At 40.2% G+C, this 19,311-nt stretch overlaps 1 protein-coding gene across 4 annotated transcripts in view; it reads left to right on the top strand.

Moving 5' to 3' along the window:
- The first annotated feature begins 110 nt into the window (after positions 1-110).
- Positions 111-19,311, top strand: part of ZNF143 (zinc finger protein 143) — a 38,473-nt gene continuing 19,272 nt past the window's right edge. The window contains exons 1-7 of one of the 4 annotated variants that reach the window (XM_059848861.1): positions 111-210; positions 12,127-12,245; positions 13,046-13,138; positions 13,587-13,670; positions 13,896-13,976; positions 14,917-15,113; positions 18,997-19,071. In XM_059848861.1, coding sequence (XP_059704844.1) covers positions 12,134-12,245; positions 13,046-13,138; positions 13,587-13,670; positions 13,896-13,976; positions 14,917-15,113; positions 18,997-19,071 — 642 coding nt within the window. In that variant the 5' untranslated portion in view covers positions 111-210; positions 12,127-12,133. Of the gene's footprint in view, positions 211-12,126; positions 12,258-13,045; positions 13,139-13,586; positions 13,671-13,895; positions 13,977-14,916; positions 15,114-18,996; positions 19,072-19,311 lie in introns of all 4 variants that reach the window. The other 3 variants (XM_059848860.1, XM_059848863.1, XM_059848862.1) reach the window with 3 other exon arrangements.

Below are 19,311 nucleotides of genomic sequence, written 5' to 3'. Positions count from 1 at the left end.
CACCGGCGCGCGGCCCGCAGGCGGCCAATGGCGAGCGGCGGCGGCGGCGGCGCGCGCGGCGCGGCCAATAGGAGCGGCGGAGCCGGCTCTGCCCGGCTCCGCCCGCGGGGCGCGGGGCGGTGCCGGGCGGGCGGGCGGCGCCGAGCGGCCGTTTCCTGTCCTGGTGCATGGTGGTCGGACGGAGGAATTGTTGGAAAATTTCTCGGCGAGGTTCGTATATAAATGTGCTTTTACCCAGTGTGCCTTATGCTCCCTCCGCCATCTCCGGACGGGGCCGCCGCGCCGCGCCCGCCGCGCCCGCCGGCGGTGTTCGGGGAGGCGGGCAGGGGCAGCGGGGCGCGGGCGGCACCGACCCGAGCGGCAGAGCCGCGGCGATAAAGCCGCTGCGCTCCGCGGGGCCCGCCCGGCCCCTCCCCGCCCGCCGGGCCCGCGGGGGTCCCCCGGGCCGTCCCCCGGGCCCGCTCGGCGCTGCGTCACGGGCGGGGGGCGAGGGGGACGCGGGCCGGGGACGCTCCGGGCCCCCCGCCCGACGTGCCTACATTGGGGGGGCGCGTAAATTTTTGCGTTTTCCCCGTTGTTTGGTTTTTTGGGTTGGTTTTTTTTTTTTCTTTTTCTCCTATTTTTTAAATACATGGTTTTTGTTACTGTTATTTTTCCAAGGTGGTATTTCCATGCTGTCGGCCGCCGAGCGGCATTAGCAGCCCTGGCCGGGGCTGGCCGGGCCCGCGCAGGCTCCGGAGGCGAACCCGCCGTGCCCGCCCGAGCCGCGGGGCTGCGGCGCGGCCTGGCCGCGCTCTCACGGGAGAGCTCCTGGCACCGGCCGGCCTCCTCAAACCCCGGTGCTTTACTGCATCGCCTCGCCAGAATGCAAAAGCGTCTTAAGTTTTTTTTCTTTTTTTCTTTTTTTATTTTTTTTTTATTTTTCTATTGCTCTTGTTCCCTTCAGCTTTTTTTTTTTTCTCTAGAACTTCTAGTAGGACGGGATAACAAGAAGCTGCTCTTCTAGAATAATGGCCTGCAATAATGCAAAGTTGTTTTTTTTTTTTTTTTTTTTTTTTTTTTGTTTTCTGATAAGGTCTTATTTGTGGTGCTTTTTCATCCAGAAAAAATGACATGACTCCCGTGCAAGTTTAATTTTTCTGTTAAAACAAGGCTGCGGTTGAACAGCTTTGTTTAAGTTTTAAATTTTTTAAGGTTTCGTTTTGACCTATCAGAGAATTGCTTTTGCCATCATATGCAGAGTGGTACCAGTATTTGTAAGGAATGTTACTTCTAGCCCGGTGACACAGGAACTGCAATCTTCCAGTCTTTCAAAGCAAACGTTTCCTCTTGTTTTATCGAGAGTCTGCATCCAGTGTTGTCTGTTAGCTGTCTTTGCAGACTATATACCAGATATTTCTGTTGTAGCTTCTAGGTACCTGAAAAATGAAATTAGATTGTGCTTAACTAGCAGTTTTTTCACATCCACATGATAGATTGTTAGCTTTGTGCGTTTGCCATGCAGCTTTAGAATGGCAGAGTACAGTGTAGCCGTATTTTCATGGCTTGTTTCTTTGTATTTTGCATTCATGCCTTGAGCTTTCAAGCTGTGTTTGTCAAAAGCGATCTGTCTGTATCACTGCAGAAAAGGAACCTCAGGAATATGTGGTCAAATAATAGATGATTGCTTTGGTAATGGATTGCAGCTTAAATGAGATGTAAAAATAAACATTTTGAAAGAGTTTTGAGAAGTGTATTTCAAATTGATTTAATAATTTATTTAAACTGTTCTCGTTGTAATTAATATTTCATTTGTACTACCCTATCTGAGGAAGAGTAATTTTGCTTTACATTAGTGTAAAAGGAACTTCAGGTAGAAAGTCACACTGACTTCACTCTGTCTTCATTCTTGTGTAGCTTTTAATGTTTTTCTCAGGAGACTGGCACAGATAGTCAAGTGATGAATAGTCCCTGGTAATAGGTGCCAAAATTAGGCTGTAAATTAGTTTTTTCTTTAGAATATCTCCAGTTGTGTGCTGCTTCAGCTTAGTGGACGTTTTGCTGCCCTGTGCCATCCAGGAGAAGGGAATTGCCAGGAGTTTGAGCAGTGGCCAGCTCCGCCTCTGTGACTGCTCCCTGCAGCTCTGTGGGATGGACACAGGGATAATAAGGGCGGGGGTTCCTCGGCTTTAGTTTGGTCAGGATGGCTTCCTTTACCCTACGGGATGTTGGTCTTCCTTTGCTGTTGCATGTGAGTCCTCACCTGAAGAGTTTAGCCTTAACACATGCTCAGCGTAGGTGGAGTCTTTGAGAAGGGCTGTCGCGTTTTAGGAGTCGTTAGCAGCCACCTATGAAGCGAATTGTCTTCCAAAGGGCTTGGATTAATTTGGATGGGTTTCTACACACGCAGATCATCAGGGCAATTCTTCCAGTTTCAGGCCTTACAATGGCCAGAATGCCAATATTCATGAGGAGGGTGGGACCCCTCTTGGTGCTCTTGTAGTTACTCCTTTCCTGTCTGCATTTTGCCTTGTACGTGCTTCCTTGGCCATCCCGTGATCTGTGCCTCCCGTGCCATCTCCTGTATCTCCTCTGCCATGTGTGTGCACAGCACAGCACCCAGGCCAGCCTTGCCTTGCCGCTCACTGACTCTTTCCCTGTGTCACTGTTTTTTGCTCAGCGTTAACTGGGCACAGCTTGGGTTTTTATCTCCTCTCTGCGAGGAAATCGGCGCACCTGGCAAAGACAGAGTGAATTGGGTAGTCTGTTCCTGTGGCTTGTAGCACAAAACATCCCAAAAGGTGGGAGGAAAGTTTCTGCTTAGCTCATGGATCCCTAAGATACACTACGATCCAAACCGATGGATCCTCTCTTGAACCCAGGAGTTCAGCTCTGAAGTGCAAATTCCTGTAACTTGAGGTGTTCTGCTCTTGGTCTGAGCCAGGTGTCTCTCCATGGACACCATTTCTAGGCAGGAGAGGAAGGAAGCCTGGTGACCCATCTCGGCACTCTGGGATTTGTGGGGTTTTGCCTGTACTGAAGTGTAACTTCATCGGCCCTTAGTTGTATTTACTTAAGGGAATATGATTTTGCTGCTCCCCTTCTGTGCCCCAGGGATCATTGATCAGTTACTCCAAACCAAATTGAACTAAATTAGTAGATGCTTCCAGTAATTTACTCTACTAAAATTTTCTGGGTTACCTGGCTGGACTTTAATTGTATATTGGGACTGTACTTTGCTCCACCAAGATAACACTTGTTAAATAAATGAAATTTTCAGTTTCAAAGGGGATTTACAGTTCCAGCAGGTTTTGCAATTTTCAAGATTGACATCAGAGTTGCACTTAAAACTGCGTAAGGTTTACCTCGGTCTGTATTTTACTGTCTGCAGAATGTTTCCCTCTACACACTTGAGCAGAAAATTGTGTTACCTGTCTAATACTCTTGGACTTCATTTCTGATAACAGATTAGAATTAGAAGATGGGTCTGTATTTGCAAGTTAGTTGGTTTGCTCATATTTTAAGTATATTCATACATAGCTAATGTGATGCTGCACAGAGATTTGTAGGCTGTGTTTCAATGTACTGTTTCAAATTCTGTTTGTAATCTGGCTTTGGCAATCCAGCAGGCTGCCCCTTTAGCTCCTGAAATGCAAGCCTGTGCTGAAGCACTGCCATTAACTGTCATGGCTAATGCTGATACATCTGTGATGTACTTACCAGATTGCTAATTAACTCATAGCCACACAAAACAACCCACTCAAAATTCCTCTCTTTGTTGGCAGTCTCCGTGGATTTGCAGGATTTGAAAGGGTATGGCCAGGATTCATTTGTTTTGGTGATGTAAATAAGAGACTTCTGTGATTGCTTGACAGTTAAAAAGTTAGGAGTCTGTTTGGCATGAAGATAAAACAGCAATAGAAATAGTAGCTCTCAGTTTCTTTCAGATTTTTAGCCCTTAACTGTACATCTAATCACCAGATATTCCCAGTTTTATTTAAAACACCGATATAACTGGTGGTTTTATGATTTAAGGGATAAGTAGCCCCATGAAGTGTTTCAGAAGTTAACTATATATTTTTAAGTGTAAATAGGCATCACTGCTCATTTCTAGGAGTGACTTAGATGCAGTTGTGACATGCATCAACTGGATGCCTTCTGCATATGTATTTTACCTATATATACACCTGATGGTAAAAACAAACCAAACAAAAGCCTGTAGTTTTAAAAACACACTGGTTCATCTGTTTCCCTTTATACTTCTGGAGTGAAAATCAGTTTGGAATGAAATGCTTTATTTCACTAACATGTGCTGTAAAATTACTTTAGGTTTGGGGTTTTTTCATCTTTGTTAGTCATGTTCTAAGTGTTTTCAGAAAATCAGCTAACCTGCCATTCAGCATTTTTTTCCTTGAGTTTGCACGTTAGGATTAGTTACCCAAACCTTTTTTTGACTATTAAAACACTAGTAATTTATTACCAGTCAGTCTGCAATAAAGAAATGGGTTTGAGGTTCTTTAGAAAGGAAGGTATGCCTGAGCACTGATAATACAAGTTTGGCCAGGAGAGAAGCAATGAACAAGAAACACCACCTGCATCGAGAGAAACTTGATGGGCTGTTTGGGTAGGTGGGTTCTGCAGTTGCATTTGCAGTAGGTCTGCAAGGCATTCCATGCACACAGCCCAGCTTTCCTAATGATCCATACGTGTTTCAGGCATGCTTGAATCTGGTGTTTGGGACAGATTATATGGGTGGCTCCTCCTCAGGCCAAACTGCTGCTGTGTATTACTATGGCTAATAAAAGTAATAATAACATTAACTGAGTCATTAGCATGTTGTTCATTGACCAGCTGCATTAATATGGTTTTTTGTACTTAATTAATATAAAAAGTTGGGAATCCTGGTGTCTGTACCTCTGTGCTGCATGGATCTCAATTGTTTGTCAGCTTCCATGCAGGATTTTTGGAATTGGCTCTGTTGGAAACTCCCAAATCTGTTTCAAACCTCTGGCTCAGGAAGCCATGCTGCTGGAATGATGCACCCAGGGCAGATGATTGAACTGGGTGTTTGCTGTGAGCTGCTTGTCCCAGAGCTGCAGAAGGAGTTTAGCTTCTGTCAGCACTGCTGACAGCTCATGTGCTGATGGAACTACTCTGGCCTCCTTTCATTAACCAGTAATTTCTTCTCTATTACATTCAAGAAATGTGTGAATTTAGAAGTCATATTTGGGATCAGCCTGAGTGTTCTCACATGTGTAGGACTTGTTGGTGGGTGACTTTCTAAATCTTCCTGTGTTTAAATGCCATACCTTTTGAAAATAATAGCAGCCTTCACATTCCCACAGAGTGAAAATACACACACATAATCTCATTAGAGTAAGGATTTGTAAATATTCTTTATTTGCACTGGTTAATCCAATTTTTTTTTTTTTAATTTCTATAAGATGCAAGCATTGATATCAGACAATACTTTTAATGGTCACAATTTGTAGATAGCATTTGCCCTATAAGCTGAATGGAAATGACTTTTGGGGGAAAAAGACTGCTGGAACATGAAGTAATTTTGTCAGGCTAAATGTGGTTCCCACTGCTCACACTTAAGTCAGACTGATGTGTGGTTAAGGCAATGATAAATTTGGTCCTGCACTTATTTTTCATCTCTGAAGAAATACCAAACGCTGTGGCGGTGAATTAGTCTTGAACTGCATTCTTATTAGGATGTATCTCTTGTTCAACAGAAAGGTTGAAATACTATAAAAAGGAGCCTTGAGTTTGACTGCTTCAGAGTGTGTATGTTGTGCTTGTGCAGTTGACAGTGCTCTCACTCTTGGTCAGGTTTTTCTGCAGGACCAGACTTAGGGTCTGTTTATTATTCACAACACTTCTTTACCATGTAAGAAATTAGAAAGTGATTGTGTGATTTGCTACTAAATTACCTGAATCCAACTGATGTTATCAGATTCTGTAGGAGAGGTTTTTATTCTGTATTTCAGCCTTGTTTCCATTTTATACTGTGGATGATTAATGTGGTGGAAATTGCTGTTTAATTATGTTTTGCCTTTACAAGAGACTGGAGAAAATACAGTAAAAGAAATTGAGATTATGTGAGAAAGCACATAGCAATTAAGAAGTGCCCAATATGAAGTAGTTGTTACGCTTACTGAAAGTCAGTCTGACTGACAACAACACATACCCCAATTTTTCAGTGCAGTAAAATCCTGGAAGAGGTAAGGGCTGTTGATGAAGAAGGAAATCCATGTCTCCTGAAGTGTTTGATCAAAGCACCCACAGGATCTAGATTAAATTTCTGACCCTGTTACAGATTTCTGCTTAATGCTGGAAAAGATTATCATGCAGCTATGTAGGGGAGCAGAGGTAAGATTGTAAGAAGAGTCTTAGTTCTCCTGTGTCTATTTCTGAGCTTAAAGATGACAAATGACTTTATGTATTTAGTGGGGGAAGAAATGCTAAAAGTCTTCTTGGGTTGCCTGAAAAAGCTTTGTGTGGAAGAGTCAGTTTTCCAGTCTGTCAGACTTTTTTTTTGCACTGAGACTCAGAAGGCTGTAACACATATGAATTATCAATTGAAGTGTATTTAACCAGATTGTTAATTATAGGTACTATTTTTCAGTTTTCACACATTTGTTGCTCAGACTAGCTTTGTGAAATTACTATCTGCAATTTGCAATGATTGCAATTGCTCTTTGGAATCATATCAGTTGACAAGGACCCTAAGGAAGCAGTATTTAATTCAGAAAAATCTTCATAATGTTACACTGCAGGTATTCTTGAATTGATTTTGGGATCCAGCTTTGTCAAACATGGGAATATAGTTTTCTAAAATTCCTTAATAAAAGTTTCACTATTATGAGGCTATGTATTATTTGCCATATTACCCTTCTTGATTGGTTTTTGTTTGCTGTTTTTATGTTTTATAAAGTTACAATGGTTTTGTACATTATTTAGAAGTGTGTTAAAATAAAAGTGATGTTTCTTTTCAAATGAAATAAATGCATATTATTTCAAACTTCTCAGTGCTGCCTGCATGAGGGGAGTGAACAACCACAAAGTTGCTGAATGTCTAGAGTAGCTTTTTTCCTGTCATTCTTTCCCAGTTTGTTTGCACATTCTAATTTTGTATTTGTAACAGTAAATTTTCTTCCATGACTGCTATTACAAACTTTATTCCATTTCCCATTAATCATCCTCTAAGCATCATCTTTGTCTCTCTAAGGATTTTCTGCTACTGTCTCTGCAGGATTTTTCCTTTGTCCAACAATACAGTGATGAAATTGCTAATTTCTGCTATTTTCCAGCCACCCTGGGCTCTCCTGTCAGCTGCTGGAGTTCCCCAGTGCCCCAAACCCCCTTTCTGCTCCAGAGCAGCCGTGCCCTCTGCCAGCTCTCCCCTTGCTTTTCAGTTGCCTGAATTCCACCTGCTGTTTTTAGTTGCTGATTCCTAGTTTTTAGTGGAGATTGCTGTTTCCAGCTGCTACACTGAGTTTACATAAAAACCTTTCTTCTAACATTGCATCTTTTCTCCAAAACAAGTGATAGGACCCAGAAAATTTTATTTGTTTGAGTATTGGTGGAGAAAAAAATTACAGGAGGTACTCTCTAGATAGGCAACTTTGTGAACTCTTTGTGAAAAATCTTTTGTTTTTAACCATCCTTTCCCTCCCTCACATGCTTTGGTTTCCAAGTGTTGAGAATTTAATGTGTGCCTACTTTTTTTCTGTTCAGATAATTTGCAGGGGGTGGTGGTTGGTTTGTTGTTTTTTTTTTTTTTTCCATAAGAGCTTGCACCTCTGTGTCCTGCTGGATGCTGCTGAAGGGATCAGTGCTAGAGAGATGGTGGCTGCCTGTGGTCAGACACACTCTTGAGTTCAGAGATTTTCTGTCAAATTTTTTTGCCTCAGGCTGATTTTTTGTGAGAAGTGTTTGAACCATCTAAAAGAATGGGAAGATTTTCTCTGCATGGATACCACAGACATGTTTTGGTGACTAATCATTTCAGGAATGCAGGATACGTTAGTGTCCTTGTGAAAGTCTGCCCAGATAGCGTCATTGATGTGCCTTTGGAAATTGACAGTTGCAGCTTGCCTATGATCTGTGAAGATCTGCAAGAGTTCACAAAGTCAACTCTCAAGTTTTCACTTCAGTGAGTGCTTCATGAGTGAGCCTGGACTTGTCTTTTCTGTAAGACAGCTCTTGAGATGACGCAGACTCCACTTGTGTCAATCTTGCCAAGCTGCTATGTAGGCTCCACCCCAGGGTTCCTGGCTTTTCCTAAAAATGGTTACTTTCAGCTGCCTTCAACTAATGAGCTGCAGTACTTGAAGTGGGTAAAGGAAATCTCTCCTAGCTTTTTATTGACAGAACTCCTGGCAGACAGGAGATTTAAAGAAAAAAGCTAACTGATGCAAATGCAGAGGAATAAAAGCAATGATAAGGATTAGGGAAAGAAGATGGTTAGATTCAGATTGAAAAAATGATGGAGACAAATTTGATGGAGACTGAAGAGAGTGACTGAAGTGGAGGCAAGGAAGAGATTTGAGTTTGATGAAAACCAACTGGTTTTGAAAAAGCAAAGCAATTTTAAAATGTTAGGAGAGTAGATTTTGCAGGGTGGATGATACAAGAACAGCAAGGTGATGCTGTTGTGGATGTATACATTATTGAAATTATTACCAGAGAGCAGGTGAAGTTAGAAGGGCTTTCAGAAATTTATCTGGTTCAGGCTTGATCAAAGCAAGTCTCATTTGCCCAGGTTGCCAAGGGCTGTGTGAATGTGCTTTGAACCTCTACAAGGATGGAGAGTCCATACCTGGCTTGGCAATTTGTTCCTGTATTTGACTGCTCTCACCAAGTAATGCTGTGGCATTACCTCTGATAGATTGACCCTTTTCTCTGCAACACAGGCCAACTCTGCATCTGTCCTGCCCTGTCTGGCCAGTCAGTGTTCTCCAGTGGGGAGGAAGAGGAGAGCCTGGAAGGAGCAGCATATCCACTTTTGGCTGAGGGCTCTCTTCCCTGCACAGCAGTGTCAGAGCAAAGCTGCTGTGTCCCTGCAGAGGGAGTCAGAGCTGGGGCTGGTGTGTGGGGGGACCCCAGTGCTCCAGCCTCTTGTGGGGGCTGTACTTCCAAGGTGGGTCTGAACATGAGCTGGTGACACAGAGAGGAAGGAAGGGGGTAGAGCAGCAGCAAGAGAAGACTTGGAGACTGGTTGGAGAAGGAGTTGGTGTGGGCATGGAAGTATTTCATATTATTCTGACAAGAAGGATGGGATTATAGCTGGGAAGAGGCATGTCCTGGAAATTTGGTATTGTGATAGGACTGAGGAAGAAAATTGGTACAAGGAGAAGGGGATAAGGAACTTAGTGGAAGGACAGAGGATTGAGAAAAGGCTGTGTTGGAAGTGACCATTGAAAGAAGCTGCAATTGGGAGAAACAGGCTGCATTGCTGCTGAGTTCTGGTGTGAGGTTGTGTGATTGTCCAGATCCTCTGGAACAGAGGAAAGTTGTAGCCATTGTTGTGTGTGCAGCAGTTCCCTTCAGCTGTTTTCAGTGTGTGTGAGTTGATAGCCGTGCTACAGTAACAAACACTGTGAAACAATTTAAACAAATACTATTGCTCCTGCAGTACTTGAATGTATCTGGCATTAGCTTTCTTTTCCTTCCAAAGTAGCAGCTCACCCCTTAAGCCATTAGATCTGCTCAGACTCTCAGAACTCTGCAGCTGGCTGCATGGGCTGCCTCCCTCACTGCTGCCCAAGGGTGGGAGCAGAGCCGTGAGTCCTGCAGGAAGGGAGATGACACTGAAGGTGCTGGGGATCTCAAAAGATATTTTGTCCAGTTCTCCTCAGTAGACCCTTTGAGGTAGAGTCTGCTGGAATTGTTTCACTCTAGTTCCGGTGAACACCTGTGGTTGTGAAGCCTTTCTTCTCTGCTGGCTGCAATGGTGTAGCTGTTTTGCAGCCTGCTTCCATGAGGTGTCCTGAAAACTGAGTGCATGGAAAATGTTGCCAATACAGACCTCTGTTAGCAGCCAGGCTCTGGGTACCACTGGCATGTAATACCAGAAACAGTTAATTTAACTTGCTACAAGCCACTAGTACCTCCAGCAAAGCAGCCCTTGTAAACTGGGCGGGATAAAAGTCCTTTTGCTGCTAGATTGTTATTCTTGTTGGGGGATTTTTTTTGTTTGGGTTTTTTTCCTTTCATTTTTCTTTTAACTGCAACAGTTTTCTGATCTTATTTGCTGCATAGTACATGAATGCTGGGCTGCTTTGCTTCTGTGCCTGCTTAGACTGACTCTGTAGTTACATCATGATTGATTTTTCAAACTGCTTCCTGAGTAAAAGTTTTCTGCCTATTTTGAGATGGGGGATGATAAATGAGTAGTAAGAAAAGAAGTTACTTTTCCAAACTCACAGTCACGGACATGGCAGAGGAAGAGGTTGAACTCATATAGGGTCTCCTATATCCTCATACAGTTCCTTGTCTCTTAGATTATAGTAGCCAAACAAATTTTCCTCTTTCATTTTCTTCAGAGACATCTTTATAAATGCAATTTAGTCTGGATGGCTTCTCCTTTTCTTGTGTATTACATCTCTTTTAGAGGCCTCCTTTTCCCTAAAAACCTCTTTTCCTGGAAAGGATGTTGGGAAGAATTATCCATTTCTCTTGGATCTTAAAAAATACCTTGACACCCATTTTGAATTATATTTTGGTTTCTCTCTTAATTGCATCTTTTTGATGCCAGTTGTTCAAGGTTCAAATTCCTTGTTGCAAGCCAGTATTTTAATTTCCTTAATGTTCCAGAGAGAAATTATGAGGCTATTAATCTTGGAAGGCATATTTCTTGCAGAATTATGTACTGATCATTAGTAAAGTTATTGGTTTTTGGTATGATTTTCAATGTAACGTATGAAAAAAGCAGGAGGTTTAAAACTTTCCCAAAGGTACCCTTGTTTTCCACTTCCTTTGTTCAACTGTATCTGTTCCATTAACTGGAAATAAGAAACTGAGCCTGCAGCTCTAGAAAAAAGTATTTGATGTATACATCCAAGTGTATACAAAGTATTGTGTATACACATGGATGTATTTGGAAGATACTGCTTGGGTGTAATTGTCAACTACTGAATTAGTGTGGCAGCTTTTTAAAATACTGTGGGCACACTGGAGTATCTACCTGGTCTAATTTTGTGCTCCTTATTCCTTAGTTTTGAGAAAAGTACAATTTTCTCAGTGGTCTTTGAGACTGTTGATTAATTGCTTATTCAGTAACCGATTTCTGGACTGTAGAGGTAAAAATAGTTAAATATATTTATAAAGGTATTCATAAATAAATTAAACCCACTAGATTATTCTTCTCAGCCTTGAATTATAAACCAGTAGGTCATGGAACCACACTAGGATTAAAAGCTGTGACGTGATCTCCCATGTTAAAACATGCCTGGGTAAAAATGTGAATATGCAAAGGGATGGCTCTGTCTGGTTCTGTGAGATACAGCAGTCACTCTCTGATCACTGGCCTTCTGTCTAATTAACAAATTTTATAATGGGATGCTTCATTATTTTAAAGGACAGACTGTTTTGATTTTGTTTAAACAGAAACTTTTCTGGAAAATCTAGGGAAATAGTTGAATTGTTCACTTAGACTTTTGCAGTGTGTTGTTGTTTTTAACCCTTACTGGCACTGAAGAGATCTTTGGTTTATACAGATAAAGCCCTCCTGTTGTCATGGGTGACTATGTGTGAATTGTCAGCTTTATTTCAATTCTGGGGACAAATAGGTATCATTACCTGTACTGTCATTACCACCATTAGTCTTTGTACATTGGTTAAATCACATATGTTTAACTGAAATTTAAATGTGGTTGATGCACTTTATATAAATAGCTGCTACCTGAAGTCCTTTACATCAAAGTTAATTGTTAAATAAAGTAAAATACTTATCTCTTTCAGATAACTCTTATTCCTTCAAAGTACTTTCCAGATAAATCCATCATTTTTTGCATCTCTTTTATACAAAACATAACATAAAATATTTGTAGCAGCTCTATAAAAAAATCACATTAAGCTGGGATTATGTAGTGCTGGTTCTGCATTTCAATGTTCTGTTTTTGCATACTTTCTTTCTAGGTAGACAATGTTATTAGCTCAGATCAATCGAGACTCTCAGGGAATGACAGAATTTTCTGGAGGAGGAATGGAGGCCCAGCACGTGACTCTGTGTCTAACAGAAGCTGTAGCTGTGCAAGGTGACCCTTCAGGTTAAAATACCTCTACATTATTATGTCTTTTCTCTTTGAAACTCAGACAAAACACTAACATTCATGTTATGTATTCTGAATTAAAAGTCCAACAGAAAACAGTTAACTGAGATTGATTAAATTCACTCATTTAATTCTGTATGGAAATTATTTTTTAATTAAGATAATAGAAGTGTAAATGTGCCAAAAATATATGAAATATAAAATCTGACTTTATTCTCTGTAAAGTCTTACTGTTTTATACTTTGTAAATTCAGTTGATATCTAAGTATTTATTAAGCAAGTTGAGTTTTAAAATAGATTAATGACTTGAAATTGGCTTAAACTTGGTGTTTCCCGACAGCTTTGCTATGATTTTACATGATTACAAACTCTCTCCTAAATCTGCATTTTAATCTAAATAGTTTTGTGTGTATTAATGGCAAGTTTGTACAAAACAAAATTATCAATACAAGTATGTGTGTCATTATTTCACTGTTGGCTCTGATGATTTAATTCATAGCTCTCCTAAAACCTCAGCTTTGTAGTTATTTATTCAGTGACATTGTATTTTTTTTATTGAAGGAAAATAACATTTACCTGTCATGTTTACAGAGCAAAATCTAGAATATATGACCCTAGTACGTGTCCCAGGCTTAGAAAGCAGAAAGCAAGTAAGAATTACTTGCTCTTCTTATTTGTCAAACCAATGTGCTTTGAGGGGATGGCATCATTTATGGAGGTCTTTCAGCTGAGATTTCTAGGGTTCCATGCTGGTTGTAGTGAAGGTGAACTTTTTTCCCTGCTAGATGGTGACAATTTGGAAAACATGGAAGGTGTAAGTTTGCAAGCAGTTACCCTGGCTGATGGCTCCACTGCTTACATACAGCACAATTCTAAAGGTAGGCAGAGCAGTGCCAGCTGATGGCTACTGAAGTGGTATTCTCCTTTCTAACCCTCTCTTTGCATTGAAAGTCAGTTAAAATCTGTACAATGTTTCTGAAGTTCCAATTCCAGTGGGAAGTTATGGAAATGCTATAAAATAAATGTTTTTGTTTCGCCACTAATAAGATGCAAAAATGAAATTCAGAACAGGAGTCAAACAAAAGTGAAGAGATCTTTATGGTTCCAACCTGGATATCACATTCTGCCTAACAGATAGGACAGCAGACCTTTTCTGGTTTTTTAATCACAGAATTTTAAAAGCTCTGTACAGTCACACTGTGCTTTCTATTTACCAAACATTATTTCTTGTTGGTATTTTATTTACATGTTAATCTAGAAAATATCAACTGTGTACTAAAACTGTGATGTGTTACACAATTCTTAAAAATATTCTGTATATTTCAGATGGTAAATTAATGGATGGCCAAGTGATTCAATTAGAAGATGGTTCTGCTGCTTATGTTCAACATGTACCTATGCCTAAAAGCAGTGAGTGCAATAATACAAGAAATATGTTCTAAAATAATGTATTACTGATAAATATTGCTAATAAGTAATTAACAGTCATGATAATAGCTCGATTTCTTATTTTAATGGAAATAATCATGAAGAGATCTTAGGTATTTTGTAGTCCTGGGTATTTAGTGTTTAATCTCTTAATCTAAGGATTCTTTGAAGTCTTGCTGAAGTGCTGTAATTGTTCCTCCTGAGCAGGGGAGAGCCTGCGTCTGGAGGATGGACAGGCGGTTCAGCTGGAGGATGGAACCACAGCATTTATTCATCACACCTCAAAAGGTAACTGTTCTCACAAGTGGGGTTTGTCACCTCAGTGTCCAACAGACCTTCAGCAGTGTTTCACAGGATACTCTCTGAAAGCTGTCATCTTAATGGGATTGCCAGTGTGAATTCCTTGTTGCTTTAACTTTGACAGCCGAAAACTGTTGACATGACTGTTTCAGTTCTTGACTTGGGCCTCATATAACAGTTATAAATGAAATCATAGCCAGTGTATTTCACTGTTTATTTAGCCCAGGATCACCTCAAAGTGAGTTGATACCTTTAGGTCGTAGGGCAGAAAATGTGACAGCTGACAGTCAAGAATGCAAATGTTGTTATTCCAGATGATAACTTCTGTTTCTGCAGAAGATGATTACACCAGTCTTGGAAACAGCACCACTTCTCTAGAAAAAGTGATCGAGTGTATATTTTAAGTCTGTTTAAACCAGTGTGACAATTACATTTTACAACCAACAATAGTAAGAGGAAAGAATTTAATATAGATTTTTTTTTGTTAAAAGTTGTTTTATATTTGTGGTTCTTTTGCATATTTGCATGATTCTCTTCTTAAAATGTGAGATCTATGAATTCTAAAATCTGAAGTAATGATATCAATAGATCTGTTATATTATTTTTATTTTATTGTAGCTGGATTTGAAATGGAAAACATATTTGTGTTCCTGATTTCCTTATAAATAAACTAGATCAATATAAATTTTTTGTACTTTTTGAAGTGTAGAAATAAAACTATAGGAGGTGTTGTCTTGAAAACAAATTCTTGTGTTATTCATAGTATTATTTTAAGTGTTTATATTTCTTATAAACTAGTGGTTATATTTCCCATATATTTCATATGTGTCTATGACTTCAGGAGACACCTCCTGGAGAGCAGTAGTTTCTCATGTAACACCCTGCTGCTCCTTTCAGAAGCCTAACAGTGTGCAATATCATTCCTCAGACAGTTATGACCAGAGTGCCCTGCAAGCTGTGCAGCTGGAGGATGGAACCACTGCCTACATCCACCACACAGTGCAGATGCCACAGTCTGACACCATTTTGGCCATCCAGGCTGATGGCACCGTGGCAGGACTGCACACAGGAGATGCTGCCATCGACCCTGACACCATCAGTGCTTTGGAGCAATATGCAGCCAAGGTACTCTGCAAGGCATTTTCTCTAGCCATCATGTCTTAAAAAAATGTACAGCACAACATACCTGGCAGCACAAGCCAATTGTTTAAGAAATGAAGTTGTAACTGGGAGAGTCTCAGACTCCTAGAAGAGAGATCACCAAATTGTCATGACAGTGCTTCACTGTCCTGAGCAGCTCTGGTGCATAGTGTTCCATAAAAAGGAAAAAGGATTGAACACGGAACTGGAGTAGGATTTAGAAAGCCATTTAGACAGCCAAATGATGATCTTCTCTATCCTACAGCATTGCAAAGGAGTCTCTTGGAAGGACACTGTTTGCAAAGAAGGACAAAGTTGAGTTATTCTTGTTCAGGCACTATTGCTGGATTAATTTTTTTCCTGAATGGGAAGAGTGTGTCCTGGTGTCCTGAGCAAGGGCAACACATGGTATGAAGTGTAGAAAAGACAATCAGACAGTTCAGAAAAAAACTTCTCTGATCCATATTTTCAATAGTAAAAATGCAGTAGGATGCACAAAATTCATGTTGTTCACTTTCCTGGGCTTCTGTAAAGCATGATGTAAGTATGGTAATGGGTGATGCAACTTCCATGACTCTGTAGTTAAGCAGTGTCCCAGTTGCTGGATAATTGCCATCAGTGCTTGTATTGCTCTGGAAAAAGAGCAGAATATATTTTAAAATCTGTCCTTTTAATTTCACAGAAAGTTGTCAAAATTTGTGAGGCCAGTTAGGATAATTAAACAGCTTATTCACTATTCTTTTCATTATGCTTCTGTCTGTTAGAATTGAGAGATCCTAAGGCAGGCAGTCAAATTGTGTTGTGATGCTGTGCTTTAACATTTCATGAAATTAAAGGTAATTCAATGTTAGTAAGTTGTAATCACAAGCTTTTATCACATTCCACAGGTACTATTTAATTTAGATTAAATCAAGCACAACTTTGTCCTTCTTAACCAGCAGCTATATTAATCATAATTTCTGACATGTTTCTGTAAATGCAAATAAATTTGCATTTTCATCTTATTTAACTCAATATGAGTTTTTAATTCTGTAATGTGAATTTGTTTTCTGTCGTGCACTTGTGTGTGTGTTTAGGAAAAAATGTTTTCTTTAAGCTTTAATCTCAGAACCTTATTCTGAATGGTACTGCTGGAAGCTTTAGGGGACAGTCAGTAGAAGTGAATTTCCAAGAACTTCACCTGGTTTGTGGGGTTTTTTCGGTACAAAACCAAATATTAGCTCAATGGTCGGAACCCTGGATCTCTTTTAAAAGAAGAAATGTGGTTTTGTGATTCTTCTCCATGTCCATGCACTCTTCATAGCGAGGCAAGGTATACTTTTCATAGCTTCAGACACCTTGACAAAGGTACAGGAAGAAATTAAATAGACATGGTAAGTATAGGATAGGATTTTATAGAATTTTAGGTAGCCCAAAAAAGAGTAGTGCCTTGTCATTGGCTGCACCAGTTTCAGAACTAGGAAATATCAGGTGAAACTCACATGTGATGGGTTCAAGAAGAATGAAGATGCTGTTTCAAACAGCTCAAAGTTAAGCACTGCTTGTAGGATATTGTGAACACTAATATGTCCTTGATTCAAGGAGCAATGAGATAAATTCATAGAAGAAATATGCATCCATGGCTATTAGGTAGAAACACGTGACTTCTGGTTCAGGAAGTTCATAAACCACAAATTGCTTGGAGGTTGGCAGAATATTATGGGGAATGCATCACTACATGCTTGGCCTGTTTGTTTAGTGTTCTCCAGCATCTGCTACTGGCTACTGGTGGAAATGAAATGGTGCAGTAGTATGGCCTTTGGTTTGACTCAATATAGGTGCCCTTGTGTTTTTATTTGAAGGCAGACTAAATCTTTCTTTAGCATAAAGGAGATTATTTTAGGAGGAGCTCAAAGATCTGCCCTGGAATCCTTCCAGAATTCTCACAATACTGCAAAAGAGAAGTTTAAAGTTGGGTGTCTTTTTCGGTTTGGTTCTTTTAAAGCTTTCTTTTCGAAACTTAAAGGGCAAAGAAGAAAAAGGTGAATTTGGAGAGTGGTGGTTTTTCTTGTTTCCCTGTCCTATGCAACAGGCAGAAACAGAAAGATCAGTGGGGTGCCCCAGATCTTTGTATGAACTCTCTTACATTCTACATATAATATTCTATTATATATTCTATTATATGTAGAATATAAGAGAGTTCATACAAAGAGGTCCAAGCAGAGTCCCCAGAAGCTCACTGGAAGTGGTGGAATGTGTACATTTTTTATTGTCCCTCACTTCCCCTTGAGGCAGCAAAGTGCCACTTTGCACAACATGCAAAGCACATGCAGACTTGACTTGGGTCCTCTAATTTTGGGCTGAGTCAATGCCACCATCCTCCCAAAGCAAGCAAGGAGAAAAGGTCATTGCTCTCAGTGAAGTGAGAATAGGTGATGAAATGGTGAAGAGGTTACAACACATCCTTGCCTTCCATAAACTGCTTCCCTGTGCCATCCCAGCTGCTGGCAGAGCACAGTAACTGGCATTTGTGCATGCCTCAACACATGCACACACCTTCTCTTGGGGTCATTTGTTTCCAATAGTTGATCAAGTTCTAATTTCATGCCAGCAGTTCTTCTCTCTACCAGCAACAGGAAGTTCAGGATGAAGTAATTCAAGTCTCCTTTCTGTGCAGGTTCTCCCCTCTTCCTTTAAAAATTCTGAGGGGGAAGGTCCCAAAATAGCTATTGTTTCTCTTAGGAATAAAAACACCCCCAAATTACCTGCTTTCTGACACTCTTTTCAATCTTTTTGTAATGTAAATTTGCCTCTGCTTGGGCACTTTCCTTATTATTGTTGTAGCTCAAAGCTCCCAAAAGTAAATTGTCTAATGTAGAGAGAGTGTGTGAAAACCTCTCATGGGATGAGTTCCTGCCAGTCTCCAAGCAAACTGCTGGGGGCTGGTGCTGTGTGTGAGCAAGGTGCTTCACACAACCCGCAGGGATCTCAGGGGCCTGCTGTGGCCCTTGGGAGGGAGGGTTCCTGCCAAACTGCTTTAGAGAAGAATAAAATCACTTAGGCTAGGCTTAAGTGGATGCACCCATCAGTCTCAGCCTTGAATATAATGGAGGCAGACAATATTGTGAATGCCTGTGGTTAGTACAGAGACAATTTAGGGATGGGAAACTATGCAAAGTATACTTTAATTTTTTATATAGTGACCAGTATCTTTGCTGTTCTTTGAGCTGCTGCTTGTGAGAGAGTTTGGGGTGTTTGTTTAAACTGGGTAATTACATTTTTATTTAAATAAAAATTTCACATTAACATCGAACAGTCTTTCAAATATTTTTATGAGCTCCTTGGGAACAGCAATAGCTTTCTCCTCCTGGAGACTGTCTTTAAAAACAAACCTATGTAGCAATACCCAAGTCCTTGCTTAGTTGTGATTTGATTAGTTCAAATGGAGATGTAACACATTGTCTTAGGTGTTTTGATTCAAAAAGCAGTTGTGCTGTTTGAAACAAGTACAAGGAGTCAGAGAGATATCCTTATTATAAAATAAGTAAATGTTTGGGTTTTTTAGTTTTTGTCAGAACTCAGTATTGTTAAATTTATTTATTTATTGTAATACTTTTGTCAGTCTATTAATTTAACATCCTTGGTCCTTGCAGTCTTTCCTAGCCTGTTATAAAACCACTTTGCTGTGCTCTCTTGGTCTGTTGTGTAATGCAGGTGCTGCAAGTGGTGATTTTTGTGTAAGTTCATGTACTATGGGATAACCATGTTCCAAGAGGGAGCTAGAGAGCTATGAAATAATAAACCCAGGAGGTGTCTGTAACCCTCTGTTTCTCAGATGAATGAAAATAACTGGTGTAAATGTTTTTCCCATTTCAACTTTGTTTTTCAGGTGTCTATTGATGGAAATGACAGTGTTAGTAGCACAGGAATTATAGGTGAAAATGAACAAGATAAAAAAATGCAGGTATGTTCTTACTACAAAATAATTAAATATATTGATTTCTTTTGTCTTTTCTGCCCAGCAAGGTGCATGATAGGGAGCCCTGTAGCCATGAACTATGGTTTGTTTCTAGCCTTCAGAAGTTGTAGATTTCAAACTATACAGATAGATTATAGTATCTCACTCTATACAAGATCATGTCACAAGAGTTGTAAAAGATCTTCTTATACTTACTATTGTCTGGGGGGTTTCCTGTTAAAAGGT

The sequence above is a fragment of the Haemorhous mexicanus genome, chromosome 6 (genome assembly GCF_027477595.1).
Source record: "Haemorhous mexicanus isolate bHaeMex1 chromosome 6, bHaeMex1.pri, whole genome shotgun sequence".
Taxonomy (NCBI): Eukaryota; Metazoa; Chordata; class Aves; order Passeriformes; family Fringillidae; genus Haemorhous; species Haemorhous mexicanus.
Note: the sequence above shows the minus strand (reverse complement) of the source record. Positions and strands in the feature narration are given on the sequence as shown.